Source organism: Muntiacus reevesi, chromosome 5, assembly GCF_963930625.1.
Source record: "Muntiacus reevesi chromosome 5, mMunRee1.1, whole genome shotgun sequence".
In the NCBI taxonomy this organism is placed as follows: domain Eukaryota; kingdom Metazoa; phylum Chordata; class Mammalia; order Artiodactyla; family Cervidae; genus Muntiacus; species Muntiacus reevesi.
This window is the reverse complement of record NC_089253.1, coordinates 81,626,429-81,639,592: the sequence shown is the minus strand read 5'-3', so window position 1 is coordinate 81,639,592 and position 13,164 is coordinate 81,626,429. Positions and strand designations below refer to the sequence as shown.

General features: G+C 40.0%; 1 protein-coding gene across 1 annotated transcript in view; it reads left to right on the top strand.

The window, feature by feature from the left end:
- WDR64 (WD repeat domain 64) overlaps positions 1–13,164 on the top strand; it is a 124,979-nt gene that overhangs the window by 38,752 nt on the left and 73,063 nt on the right. Inside the window, exons 9-10 of the mRNA XM_065935640.1 lie at positions 7,561–7,640; positions 9,192–9,331. Coding sequence (XP_065791712.1) covers positions 7,561–7,640; positions 9,192–9,331 — 220 coding nt within the window. The remainder of the gene's footprint in view (positions 1–7,560; positions 7,641–9,191; positions 9,332–13,164) is intronic.

The following is a 13,164-nucleotide window of genomic DNA, read 5'->3' as shown; positions in this document are numbered from 1 at the left end:
TTAACCTTTCAGCCACCAGAGAAGCACAGCTGTTTCTTCATCTAATACAAAATCATTTGTTAAGAAGGGTCTCCCATACATTAATTCATAGGGACTACATCTTAGCTTTTCTTTGGGGGTTGCCCTTATTCTCATTAGAGTAATTGGCAATATTTGGACCCTGTTTTCCTGAGTCTCTTGGCATAATTTGGATATAGTTCACTTCCAAGTATCATTCATTTTTTTCCACTTTCCCTGAGGATTGGGGTCTCTATGCTATAAGAAGGGAGTACTTTCCCCCAGGGTTTCAGCTACTTGTTAGGGCATTTTAGAGGTAAATTTAGAGGTATCATTTTGTATAGCTTGAGGTAATCCAAAATGGGATTTTCTCCTTAAACAAGTTTTTTTTTTTCTTATTTTTCTTTTTTACCTCTGAGGCCTGTTCTCTCTGTGTGGGAAAAACCTCTACCCATCCAGTGAATGTCTACCACTACCAATATTTGTATCGTCTGGACTTGGGCATGTGAGTCATGATAGTATAAGGATTAGGCACAATAGAATAGACGGATTCCATTGCTTCATTAACAGTCCTTCGATCTTGTACAAATTGATACTCCCTAGTGGGTTAAGTGTTGGACACAACTAAGCGGCTTCACTTTCACTTTTCCTTTCAGGCACTGGAGAAGGAAATGGCAACCCACTCCAGTGTTCTTGCTTGGAGAATCCCAGGGATGGGGCAGCCCAGTGGGCTGCCGTCTATGGGGTCGCACAGAGTCGGACACGACTGAGGCGACTTAGCAGCAGCAGCAGCGGGTTTGAAAATGTGTTCCTTGTGGCTCAGTTGGTAAAGAATCCACCTGCAGTGCGGGAGACCTGGGTTGATCCCAGGGTTGGAAAGATCCCCTGGAGGAGGGCATGACAGCCCACTCTAGTATCCATGCCTGGAGAATCCCCATGGACAGAGGAGCCTGGAGGGCTACAGTCCATGGGATCACAAAGAATTAGACATGACCGATCGACTTTCACTTTCAATATTGGCATATTATATGGTGACTGACAGAGTACCATCAATCCATCCAAAAGTTATTCCTTTACTAAGAGAAAAGATTCCTCTCTGTGCCTCTGATTTTAGGGGGTATTGTTTTTTGCAGGGATATTCCTGCCCAGGTCTTAATAACTGGCTGGATATCTTTGGTCAAGCCTGGAACCTCAATACTCCACACTCCAGGGTCTACTAAGCCTTCCATATCAGCTTCAATCTGTTCCTTTTCGCTTTCCGTTAGAACCATTTGGTGATGAGGGTGATCCCCTTTTTCCTCCAGAAACAGAGTGGTCCCTAATTTAGTTAATAAATCTCTCCCTGTTAAAGGGATGGGACAATCAGGTACAAACTGAAAGCAATGTGAAAACAATTGGCCATCGATGTTTCATAGAAGGGGTTCCAGGAAATTGTGCCCTTGTCTCTTCCCTGACACTCTGTTGTTAGTTGCTAAGTCAAGTCTGACTCTTGCAACCCCATGGACTATAGTCTGTCAGGCTCCTCTGTCCATGGGATTTCCCAGGCAAGAACACTGGAGTGAGTTGCCATTTCTGATCTTCCTGACCCAGGGATCAAACTCAAGTCTCCTGCACTGGTAAGTGAATTCCATTTTTTTTTTTTTTTTTTCATCACTGAGCCACCAGGGAAGCCCTGACACTCCATTACATATTCCTTATGATTGCTAAGGTTTCCAACCCTTTGGGTTATTATGGAGAAGGTTGCAACAGTGTTTACAAGAAATTCTATCAAGTGGCCCACCACATCAGTGATGACTCATGGCTCAACATTAGTTATGTAGGTAGTATCTCTAGGCAGAGAAGTTTTCAGCCTTGAGCCCTGTCAGTCTTCTGATTGTGAAGCCATTAGTGGTCCTCAATGGTCACTCTCTGACATCTGGGATATTCCCTCTTCCAATGCTCTGGCTGTTTGCAAAGGCATGTTAATTGCAATCCTCCCTCCAGTGCCTCTTTTGTCCACACAGAGTACACTGGCCTAGTATGGGTACCCATGGACCCTCTGGTCCACTAGGGACAGATTGGCTCAGCAAAGTCAGCCTCCCAGTTGTTGCTCTCTGAGCAGACAAAGTCACTGCAAGTATTTGGACCCTTAGTATATTTCTTTGGGTGCGTTCAACCTTTTTTGACAATATCCCCATTATTGAAAGCTGAATAAGCTAATTGGAGCAAATCACTCATTGGAGTTTGAGGACCAGCAGTAGCTTTCTGAATTTTGCACTCGATATCTGGGGCAGACTGGGCTATCAAATGCATAGCCAAAAGGGTCTGTCCTTTGGAGGAGAAGGGATCTGTATCTATATACCTCCTAAAAGCCTCTTCTAGTCTCTCCTGGAAAACTGCAGGATGTTCATCCTACCCCTGTTGGACCTCTTTTACTTTTTCATAATTAACAAGTTTTACTCTAAGGTTATTTGTGTGTGTTTGTGTTTGTGTGTGTGTGTGCGTGCGCATGCTAAGTTGCTTTCATCGTGTCTGACTCTTTGCAATCTTATGGACTGTAGCCCTCCAGGCTTCTCTGTCCATGGGGTCTCCAGGCAAGAATACTGGAGTGGGTTGCCATGCCCTGCTCCAGGGTATCTTCCTGAAGTAGGGACTGAATCTATGTCTCTTTTGTCTCCTGCATTGGCAGGTGGGTTCTTTACCACTAGCACCACCTGGGAAGCCCAAGTTCCTTCATATCTTCTGTTAACCAGTTAATCACAGGTCCTATCTCTATCAATAGGATTTACCTGGTAATCCAGTGTGAGTCTGTCTCAGGGATAGTGTCAGTCCCCACCTGGTGCGCTGCATGGGTCTACTGGACTCGGGCTGCCAGTTGATCTTCAGGGACTCTGGCCACCAGTATTGTATGCTGCATTTCCTCGAGGGTGCAACAGCGGGGTAGTTAAGATCTGTAAATCTCCTCAGGTGAGATCAAAAGTTCTCACTAGTTGGGTAAACCCCTTTGAAAAAGTTCAGGATCCTCATATAAACTTCTCAACTTGTTCTTTGCCATACTTAAATCAGACATTGAGAAAGGTACATGGACCTCTTACTGTTCCCTGATTTCTATCAGGACCTTCTCTCAGAGGCAAAACTGAAGGGGTGGTTGGTTGGTAACTTATAACCGCGGTGAGTGCAAGCTGGGCTAAGGATGGGCCCCTTGAGTATCTCAGGGTACAAAGAAGAGGTTCCTGAATATGAGGGGAGGCACCTCTTTTCATTCCTAGCTACTCCCCCTGGGGTAATAGCCTTAGCTGGAGGAGAGGCTCCGGCCAGCAGGGTGGCTGCTGAGGTTAGTACAGTGGCTTCCCTTGGGGCAATAGCTCCTTCCAGTGGTCAGGGGGTAGCTCCTACTGAAAAAGCAGCTCCTAACTGCAATATAGTATAACTCAGGGACCCATTGAATGATCACTTTTCTTGGTTTCCTAACTCATATCGTAGGTTGTTGTTGGTGGTGGTTTAGTCGCTAAGTCATGTCTGACTCTTGTGACCCTATGGACTGTAGCCCACCAGGCTCCTCTGTCCATGGGATTTCCCAGGCAAGAATACTGGAGTGGGTAGCCATTTCCTTCTCCAGGATATCTTCCTGACCCAGGGATCAAACTTGTGTCTCTTGTGTCTCCTGCATTGCAGGCAGATTCTTTACCTCTGAGCCACCAGGGAAGCCCATATAGTAGGTTATGTACCTAATAAATATTTTTCTTTTTAATTTCTGTTGTCTGAATCTTTTCCAATCCTGGAGGATATGGCCCGGAGGGGTAATTTGTTGGGATTGATGCAGTCTGATTCATTTCAGACCCAAACCTGAGGAGATGTCTCTAATTCCCATCCTATCCAAAGTTCCATTCAAGTCAAAATCCATCCATAATTTGGTTAAGGATTGCCCTTATGATTTTAGATGCTATCCCTTCCAAGGTATTTTTCCAACCAGGTGTTAGTACCTGAAAAGTTGCTGAAAGGGAATGGAACAGAAGTTATCCCCAGTGGTATCCTTGATGAGTGGGGGTTGTTCTGGTCGCAAGCTGGAAATAAAGTGTCAACACTTGTAAGGATCAGAGGGAGGGGGGTAAAAGAAAAAGTTCATCTTGGTGGTCATACAGGTGTTCTGGGGTTAACAAAAGAAAGAAATAGAGCAGGAGTGATTAAGAATGTAGGAGCAAAAGCTCAGAGTCGAAGAGTACAGAGATTAATAGCTCTGTCTTGGACCTGCTGCTGGATGTGCACAAGCCTACAGGGTTGACCCAGCAGTCAAAAATGAGCAGACACTGGCAGAGCATCCTCCCCAGTACACCTGGCTTATGGCATCCTATTGGCCCCTTTAGGACTGAGAGCTAACTCTCCTCGTTTTATTACCTTATGACTGTCCCTTTGTGACTCACCAGCTGAAACTGTGCACCTCAGTTTGGGACTTGAACTTTAGCTGTGATCACACACCTGGTTTCAGGACTTAATGAAACTCAGGTTCTTGATGTCTCATCACAGAAAAAACTCAGTGAGAGACAAAGTGATAGGTAAGAAATAGATTTGGAGAGAAACATATTCCATAGACAGTGTGGGCCATCTCGGAAGGAGAGAGAGAGGCTTTGAAATATGGTTTGGTTAGTAATTTCATAGGCTAATGAGTGAGAGGATTATTCCAACTATTTTGGGGAGAGGGGAGAAACTTTCAGAAATTGAGCCTCTGCCCACTTTTTGATTTTTGATGGTTGTACTTGGAACTATCATGGTGCCTGTGAGTGTGACATTTAACATGCTGGTGTACAGTGATCATATACTGAGGCTCAAGGTCTAGTGGAAGTTGACTAGCTTGCCATCTTGAAAACTGTTAGTCACTCAGTTGTGTCCAACTCTGTGATCCCATGGACTGTAGCCTGCCAGACTTTGCTGTCCATGGGATTCTCCAGGCAAGAATATTGAAGTGGGTAGCTCTTCCCTCCTCCAGGGGATATTCCTGTCTCAGGGATCAAACCTAGGTTTCCTGCATTGCAGCCAGATTCTTGACCATCTGAGGATCTATTTAATTCTAATCAGTCTATGTCGTGTTTTCAGGCTATATCATTTTTTAAACTTTTGTGCCATGCCCCCTTCCCTCCTGTTTCAGCACCATGATCCATCAAATCATTCTGGGCAGAAATTTAGCAACCCCACATGACTCCTTTTCCCCTCAACTTTCACAAATAATCAATCACAAATTTGTCTATATCACCTTATAAATTCTTGTTGAATCTCTTGTATTCTGTATCTCTATTGCCCTAGGCTCTCCTCTCCAATTAGCCTCTTCCCTCAGTACTCTTTCAATTATTCCTGTAGATAGGAATATTCCTGTCCATCCATCAGATTTCATTTCCATGTTCTCTCATTGACTCTGTGATTGTGTTCTGAGAACTCTACAGCTTGTGTTTAATTCATATCTATTTCTTTTATAACCCAAATCCACAATTTGGCACTTACAAATAAAATTTATCCTTACCTGAAGTTTAAGGTGATAATTGAATCCAAGGTGCTTCTGGGTATTATCCCTTAGGTTCATTATCTCAAGGATAGCCCTCAAATACAAGCTATACAGAATAAATAATGCTTTATAAGGCCCAGTTTTTGGAAAGAGCCCCATTTAAAGAAATGTAGTTCAAAAAGATAAATAAATAAAGAAGTGTAGTTCAGTGGGCAAAAAGAATTAAAAAGAAACTACAGTATATTTTAAAATTACAAATATGAGTACCCCTTGACTTGCAATATCATTTCTAAGAACTTATAGAAAAATGGCACTTTTACAAGACTGCTTATTGCAATGTTATTTGTAATCACACAAAAAACTGAGACAGTTTGATGTTCCTCAGAAATTAAAGGATTTAGTCATTAAAGGGAATACTCTATGACAATTTTAAAAAGAATAAGAAAGTTTTTTTAATGTACAGATTTGGGAAGGTCTTCAAAATTTATTATTAAGTGGAAAATCAAGGAACAGAATAGTATACACTACCATTTTATTTACGAAAAAAGAAAAGGAAAGGAAACATACAAGGCAAGAATAGACTAAGGTCAGGTGCTTTTTGCCTAAAGGAAAATAACATGGTATCAGAGTAGAAAATAACACAAAAGACTTAATGTCGTTGGTGGGGGTAGGAGGGTAGAGTCTAGGAAAGGCCTTTCAGAGAAATTAATATTCAAGCAGACACCTGCATCTGCCTGTAATGAGGGAGACCTGGGTTCAATTTCTGGGTTGGGAAGATCCCTGGAGGAGGGCATGGCAACCCACTCCAGTATTCTTGCTAGGAGAATCCCCATGGACACAGGAACCTGGTGGGTTTGCAAAGGAGTCCATGGGTTCGCAAAAAGTTGGACATAACTGGCCAACTAAGCACAGATCATACACTTGGAGGAGGGTGGTTGCTAGTGTGGCTACAATCCAGGGGAGAAACATCTTTGGCCTGTGCAAAAGCTCTTGAGGAGGAAGAGAGTTCAGTGAGGCCAGAAAGGAGGCTGAAGAGACCACAAAGCTGGATCAAAGGGAGGAAGGAGGTGTGAGGTGAGCCTGGAAAGATGACAGGGACAATCCAGCACCACCTAGGCCTTATGGGTCAAGTGATGGAACCTGGTGTTCCTGAGAGCATTAGGAATCCACTGGAGAAAAGTGATATGATCCAATTCATGTTTTAGAAAGGTAACTTTTAGCTGCAACTTAACAGGATTTGGAGTGGGGTTGGGGAAAGAGGAATAGAAAATAGTGGAAGCTGAGAAATTAGTTTATTGCAGTAGTTCTGGTGAGAGGGGATGGAGAGTTGAATCAAGATATTATTTATTTTTAACTTATTTATTCATTTTTGGCTGCATGCAGGCTTTCTCTTGTTGCAGTAAGCAGAGGCTACTCGTTGTTGTGGTGTGCGGGCTTCCCACTGCAGTAGCTTCTCTTGTTGGGGAGCACAAACTCTAGGGTCTGTGGGCACAGGAGTTGTGGTGCATGGACTTGGTAGCCTCATGGTATGTGGGATCTTCCTGGACTACCGGTCGAACTCGTGTCCCCTGCATTGCAAGGCAGATTCTTAACCACTGGACCACCAGGGAAGTCCAAACCAAGATATTATGATGGAAATGGGAAGTGGTCAGTTTCATGTCTATTTAGGAGGTAAAATCAACAAGACTGGACAGAAAGTTGGATGTGGGTAATGAGAGAGGGAGAAGTGTCCAAACACATTCCTGTCATTTTGTTCTACCAAAAAGACTCATTGAGCTGAACAATGTACGTTCAGGCTTAAGAGGTGATATATCTCTGTCCATTCTTAACACCAGCACAACCTCAGCTCCAGGGCAGAGGAACAGATTTCTTTTTAAACAGAAACAATGCAAATGCTATATTAATATCATATCATAGAGTAAACAGATTCTGTGGGTCAGTGAGAATTTAATCATCACTTACATTTTTTTTCCTGTGGGTAAATAGATTCACAACGAATTAGAGATGAACTTCTTGACCATTATTTATAAGTTGGAATTAACTTTAGAAAGAAAAATAAATAAGTTTTACATTTAGCTTGTGTTTTGCAGGCCTGTCAGAGAGTTTTCCATGCCAAGAGGAGCAAACACTTTCTGTTACTGTATAAAAGCAAACGTGATTATCACTGGCGGTAAGAGCGCAGTCCACGTTACGCAGAGATTTTCTACTTTGCAAATGGTGCTCTCCTTCATTAGCACAGTTACAGAGTTTTCACACACCTGTAGCACTTTACTGCTAACAAAACCTTTTAGAGAATTTTAAAGTTTGTATAAAGTCAAATCTATCATTTTCTTTGTGGCTTTTTGGTTTGGTGGCAGACTTAGAAAGGCCCTCCTTAGCCTGAGAGTGTGTGAAACAAATTCTCCTATATTTACTACAACTTTGTTTGTTTTACAGTTTACCTTTAATCTCTCTAGAATCTGTTTCAGTGTGTGAGAGCATGAATTCCTAGCCTAGGGCCCATGTGTGGACTTTAGCCCCTTAGGCTGAATAACTGTGTGTCCACATGCATTTTTCTGGAGAGAGTCCAAAATTTTATCAAATCCTCAAAAGAGTCCTTGACAAAAAGATCAAAAGCCAATGGCTTAACATTAACAGAGAAGCAGACTAATGATAGAGTGCTTAAAACTACCAATGTTTAATGGCTCAGATTATCTGCTGAGAGTAAGTGGAAAGATGACAAATATAAGAAACTTGAGGAGAAAGATGGGAGGACTGAGCTATTCTGCTGGCCTGACTCCTTATCTGTCAAGCTGGGATACTAAGACTATGATGGCTTTCAGCCTGGGCTCTGGAGTCAGACTGTCTAGGGACAAATACTAGTTTTTTTTTAACTAGCAAGCCTTGGATAGGTTATTTAACCTCTAAGTTTCAATCTCAGGCTTCCCAGGTGGTGCAGTGGTAAAGAATCCACCTGCCAATGCAGAAGACTTGAGACACAGGTTTGATACCCGGGCTGGGAAGATCTCCTGGAGTAGGAAATGGCAACCCACACCAGTATTATTGCCTGAAAATTTTCATGAACAGAGGAGTCAGGCAGGCTACAGTCCCCAGGGTTGCAAACAATCGGACACAACTGAGCGACTGAGCGTGCACACACAAAACCTTAATGCATAAATGAGTAGGAACATATTAAATCAAGAAAAGGACTCATAGAATATTTATGAGAATTCAAATTTATTTATGTAAATACAATGATTACAAAACAGCCTTGACAAGAAGAAGCAGATCCAAAGCAAGTTAATCATAGCATCCTGGAAGAAACAGACTGTGATTTCATATTAGAAGAAAGATAGTAAGAGTCACTCAGTCATGTCCAACTCTTTGTGACCCCATAGGCTATACAGTCCATGGAATTCTCCAGGCCAGAATACTGGAGTGGGTAGCCTTTCTCTTCTCCAGGAATTCTTCCCAATCCAGAGATGGAACCCAGGTCTCCCACATTGCAGGCGGATTCTTTACCAGCTGAGCCACAAGGGAAACCCAAGAATACTGGAGTGGGTAGTCTATCTCATCTCCAGCAGATCTTTCTGACCCAGGAATCGAACTGGGGTCTCCTGACTGCAGGCAGATTCTTTACCAACTGAGCTACTAGGATATGATTAAAGATGAGAAAGACTCTTAAACTGTGACCACCTGCATCCCTGAGAACATAAACAATCTTCACACGTCCTTCTTTCAGGAGATGATAAAGTGCTCCGGTTGTGGCACCCCAACATCAGCACCAAGCCAGTGGGGAAGCTTGTGGGGCACATGTTCAGTATCACCGAGATTGTGACAAATGAGAAAGAGCAACATCTTATCAGCCTTTCTTCTGCAAAGGTAACCAAAAGAAAACAACAAAAATGAAAGAGAGCGATTCTTTCCCTTAAAGTCAACTATTGGAAAACATAGAATACATACAGTTTTTTACTGAAATAGCTGATAGTCAAAGAGAAAAAGATTGTTAATATGGATAAGAAGGTAAGAAGTCACTGTTCTCTGTTTCTGTTGATATCAGCATGAGAAAGAACATATGTTTAAAGACAAGAGTAAAAGGAATATAACATTGGGAAGGGAGCCATTATTCTCTATAGTAAAACATAATGTGACCCTTCTGTGATCATTAAAGACAGAAAAAAACAAGGATTTCTAGACTCAGAAAACAAACTTATGGTGACCAAAGGGGCAAGTGGGTGGGAGAGAGATAAATTAGGAGTTTTGGATTAGCATATACAAACTAGTATATATAAAATAGATAAACAACTATTAGATAAACAAAATAAAGGTCCTACTGTATAGCACAGAGAAGGAAATGGCAACCCACTCCAGTATCCTTGCCTGGAGAATCCCTGGACAGAGAAGCCTGGTGGGCTGCAGACCATGGGGTCGCAAGAGTCGGACATGACTGGGTGACTGAACCACCACCACTGTATAGCACAGGGAGCTATATCAATATCCTGTGATAAACCATAGTGGAAAAGAATAGGAAAAACAGTATATATATTTGTATAACTGAATCACTTTTCTCTACACCAGAAACTAACATAACATTGCAAATCAACCATACTTCAATTTTTAAAAACGCGAAGAAAGAAAAAAGTATTTCTGTTGTTGTTGCTATCACTACACAGTGTTTTAAATGTTCTAAACAAAGTAATAAAAAAGAAAAATTGACATGACTATTAGAAATGAGGAGACTGCATATTTGCAAATGTGATTGCTGTGAAAATTCAAGAAAACCAGCTTAAAAGTTTTAGGACAGATAAATTCAGTAAAGCGGATGGTTATACTCATGATTGCAACTTATAAAAATAACTTTCTGTGTAAGAATAGAAACCACTTTGGAAAAAATGGTCAAATGGTTAGCATTCACAAGGGCAAAATTGTATGAAATGCCTAGAAATAATCTTAACAAACAATATTCACTATTAATGTTAAGATAACTATGAAGTTCTGAGGTACATTTATTTAAGAACATGAATGTAGGAACTTTCCTAAATGAGGGTATAGTACTGTAAAAGATATTCTGCATCAAATTAACTATGTATAGTTAATGCTATTTAGGATTATTTAGGAGCTTCCCGGGTAGTTCTAGTGGTAGAGAACCCACCTGCCAATGCAGGAGATAGGAGAGATATGTATTCAATCCCTGGGTCAGGAAGATCCTCTGGAGGAGGGCATGGCAACCCACTCCAGTATTCTTCCTGGAGAATCCCATGGACAGAGGAGCCTGGTGGGCTGCAGGCCGTTAGGGTCACAGTGGGACATGACTGAAGCGACTTAGCACAGACAGGAAAGGATTATTTAGACCGCAGTTTGCCAAATCTAAAGTTACTATAATAGTGTTGACATACGAAAATATCCTAGGAACTTTAGAAAATAAGATTGCAAGATGACACTTTCCCTATCAGATATTAAAACATTTAATAAAGCCTCAGTAAATAGAACAGCAGTCAATGCAGCAATAGACACATCTATGAAACAAGAGAAGGTTCACATATGAGTGTAAATAGGAATTTCATATATGATAGAAGTAGCATTTTAAGTCTGTGAGCAAAAGATGGTTTGTTTATTAAATGTTGGGAAAACTGATCAACCATATTAGGAAAAAAAAGTAATCAAATCATTATTTCATAATTAATAACAAAATACATTCCATATGGATTAAATATTTTAAATGTAAAATATAAAACCATAGTAGTTGTAAATTTTTCCAGAAGAAAACACAGGTTAATATTCATATAGCCATCAGGTAATTCCTATGTATAACATCTACAACAAAAGAAAAAAAAATGTGACTACCTAAACATTCAAACTGTAAATTATTATAAAAGCTGTCGTTTATCAAATGCTTACCAAGAGTCAGGCACTGTCCTCATTATTTTACATCACAACTTATTTGATACTGGTAACAATCTTGTGATTATTCCCAATTTTGCACATGTAAAGAAAAATGACATCTATATACTTGCATTAAATAAACTTACCCCCATAAAAAAGGTTAAGACAGATAGCAGAGGGGGAAGCGTGTAACATAAATGACATAAACTGGAATAATATTCTTATACAAATAAAAAAGACTTTAACAAATCAGTAGGAAAATAGGATGAAGGAAGAAGGTAAACAATACAGGCATGTTTACGTAGTGCTGCTGGGGTTAAAGTTGGCAAAAATTTTGGGGGCATTTATTCTAATAAAATAATCAGATAAGTGCCCAGAGATCAATGTAAAAGGACATTTATGGTGCTATTGCTTGTATTGACTTAAAAAAGAAAAAAGAGGAATAAAAACGAAGATAAAAAGGAAAGGTAAGGGATAGGGAGTGAGAAATTAAGTTTCTAAAAACAAGGCTTTTATTCAGTAATTTATTTTCCCTCAGTTTTATTGAGATATAATTGATATATAACACTGTATGAGATTAAGATTAATGTGTCATTAAGCATAATGATCTGACTTACATTCATCATGAAATGATTATTACCACAGTTGGTTTAATGAGCATTCATTATCTAATATTGAAACCAAAAAATGAAAAAAAATGCTTTTAAAAAAACTTTGTAATGAAAATACTTAGGATTTATTCTCTTAGCAACTTTCATATATGTCATACATCAGTGTTAGCTATACTTATTATGCTATACATTACACCCCTACTGCTTATATATCTTTTAACTGGAAGTTTGTATCATTTGACCACCTTTCTCTAATTCCTCCTCTGCTTAAATCAGCAATTTATGATATTTCTTGTCACATAGAGTTTCAACATCATATGGATGAATATTGATATGAAAATGTATACACAATGTATTATGCAAAATATAATAAAATAGTATGTAAGATATTAACCCATTTTTAATATATGTGTCTATCATATATTATCAGGGATGATAGTGATTATGTGGGTAGCAAGGTTGTGGGTGGATTTAATTTTTCTTCCCTTTTTGTGTTTTTCTTTCTTTTCTCTTGTATTTATATCTTTTTAACAAAATATATACATTGCTTTTATAATAAGACTTTTTAATTTTTAAAATGGTACTGGAAAGATAGTAAGATTGTTGAGACATAAAAACTAAAACATTATGATGGAGATTCCTTAAAAAACTAGGAATAAAACCACCATATTACCCAGCAATCCCACTCCTAGGCATATACCCTGAGGAAATCAAAATTGAAAAAGACACATGTATCCCATTGTTCACTGCAGCACTATTTACAATAGCTAGAACATGGAAGCAACCTAGATGTCCATCAACAGATGAATGGATAAAGAAGTTGTGGTACATATACACAATAGAATATTACTCAGTCATAAAAAGAAACACATTTGAGTCAGTTCTAACGAGGTGGATGAACCTAGAGCCTATATTCAGAGTGAAGTAAGTCAGAAAGAGAAAGATAAATACTAAATATACTAATGCATATATACAGAATCTAGAAAGATGGTACTGAAGAATTTATTTGCAGGGTAACAATGGGGAAACAGACATAGAGAACAGACTTACGGACATGGGAACAGAGGAGGAGATGGTGAGATGTATGGAGACAGTAACATGGAAACTTACATTACCATATGTAAAATAGATAGCCAATGGGAATTTTCTGTATGTCTCAGGAAACTCAAACAGGGGCTCTGTATCAACCGAGAGGGGTGGGATGGAGAGGGAAATGGGAGG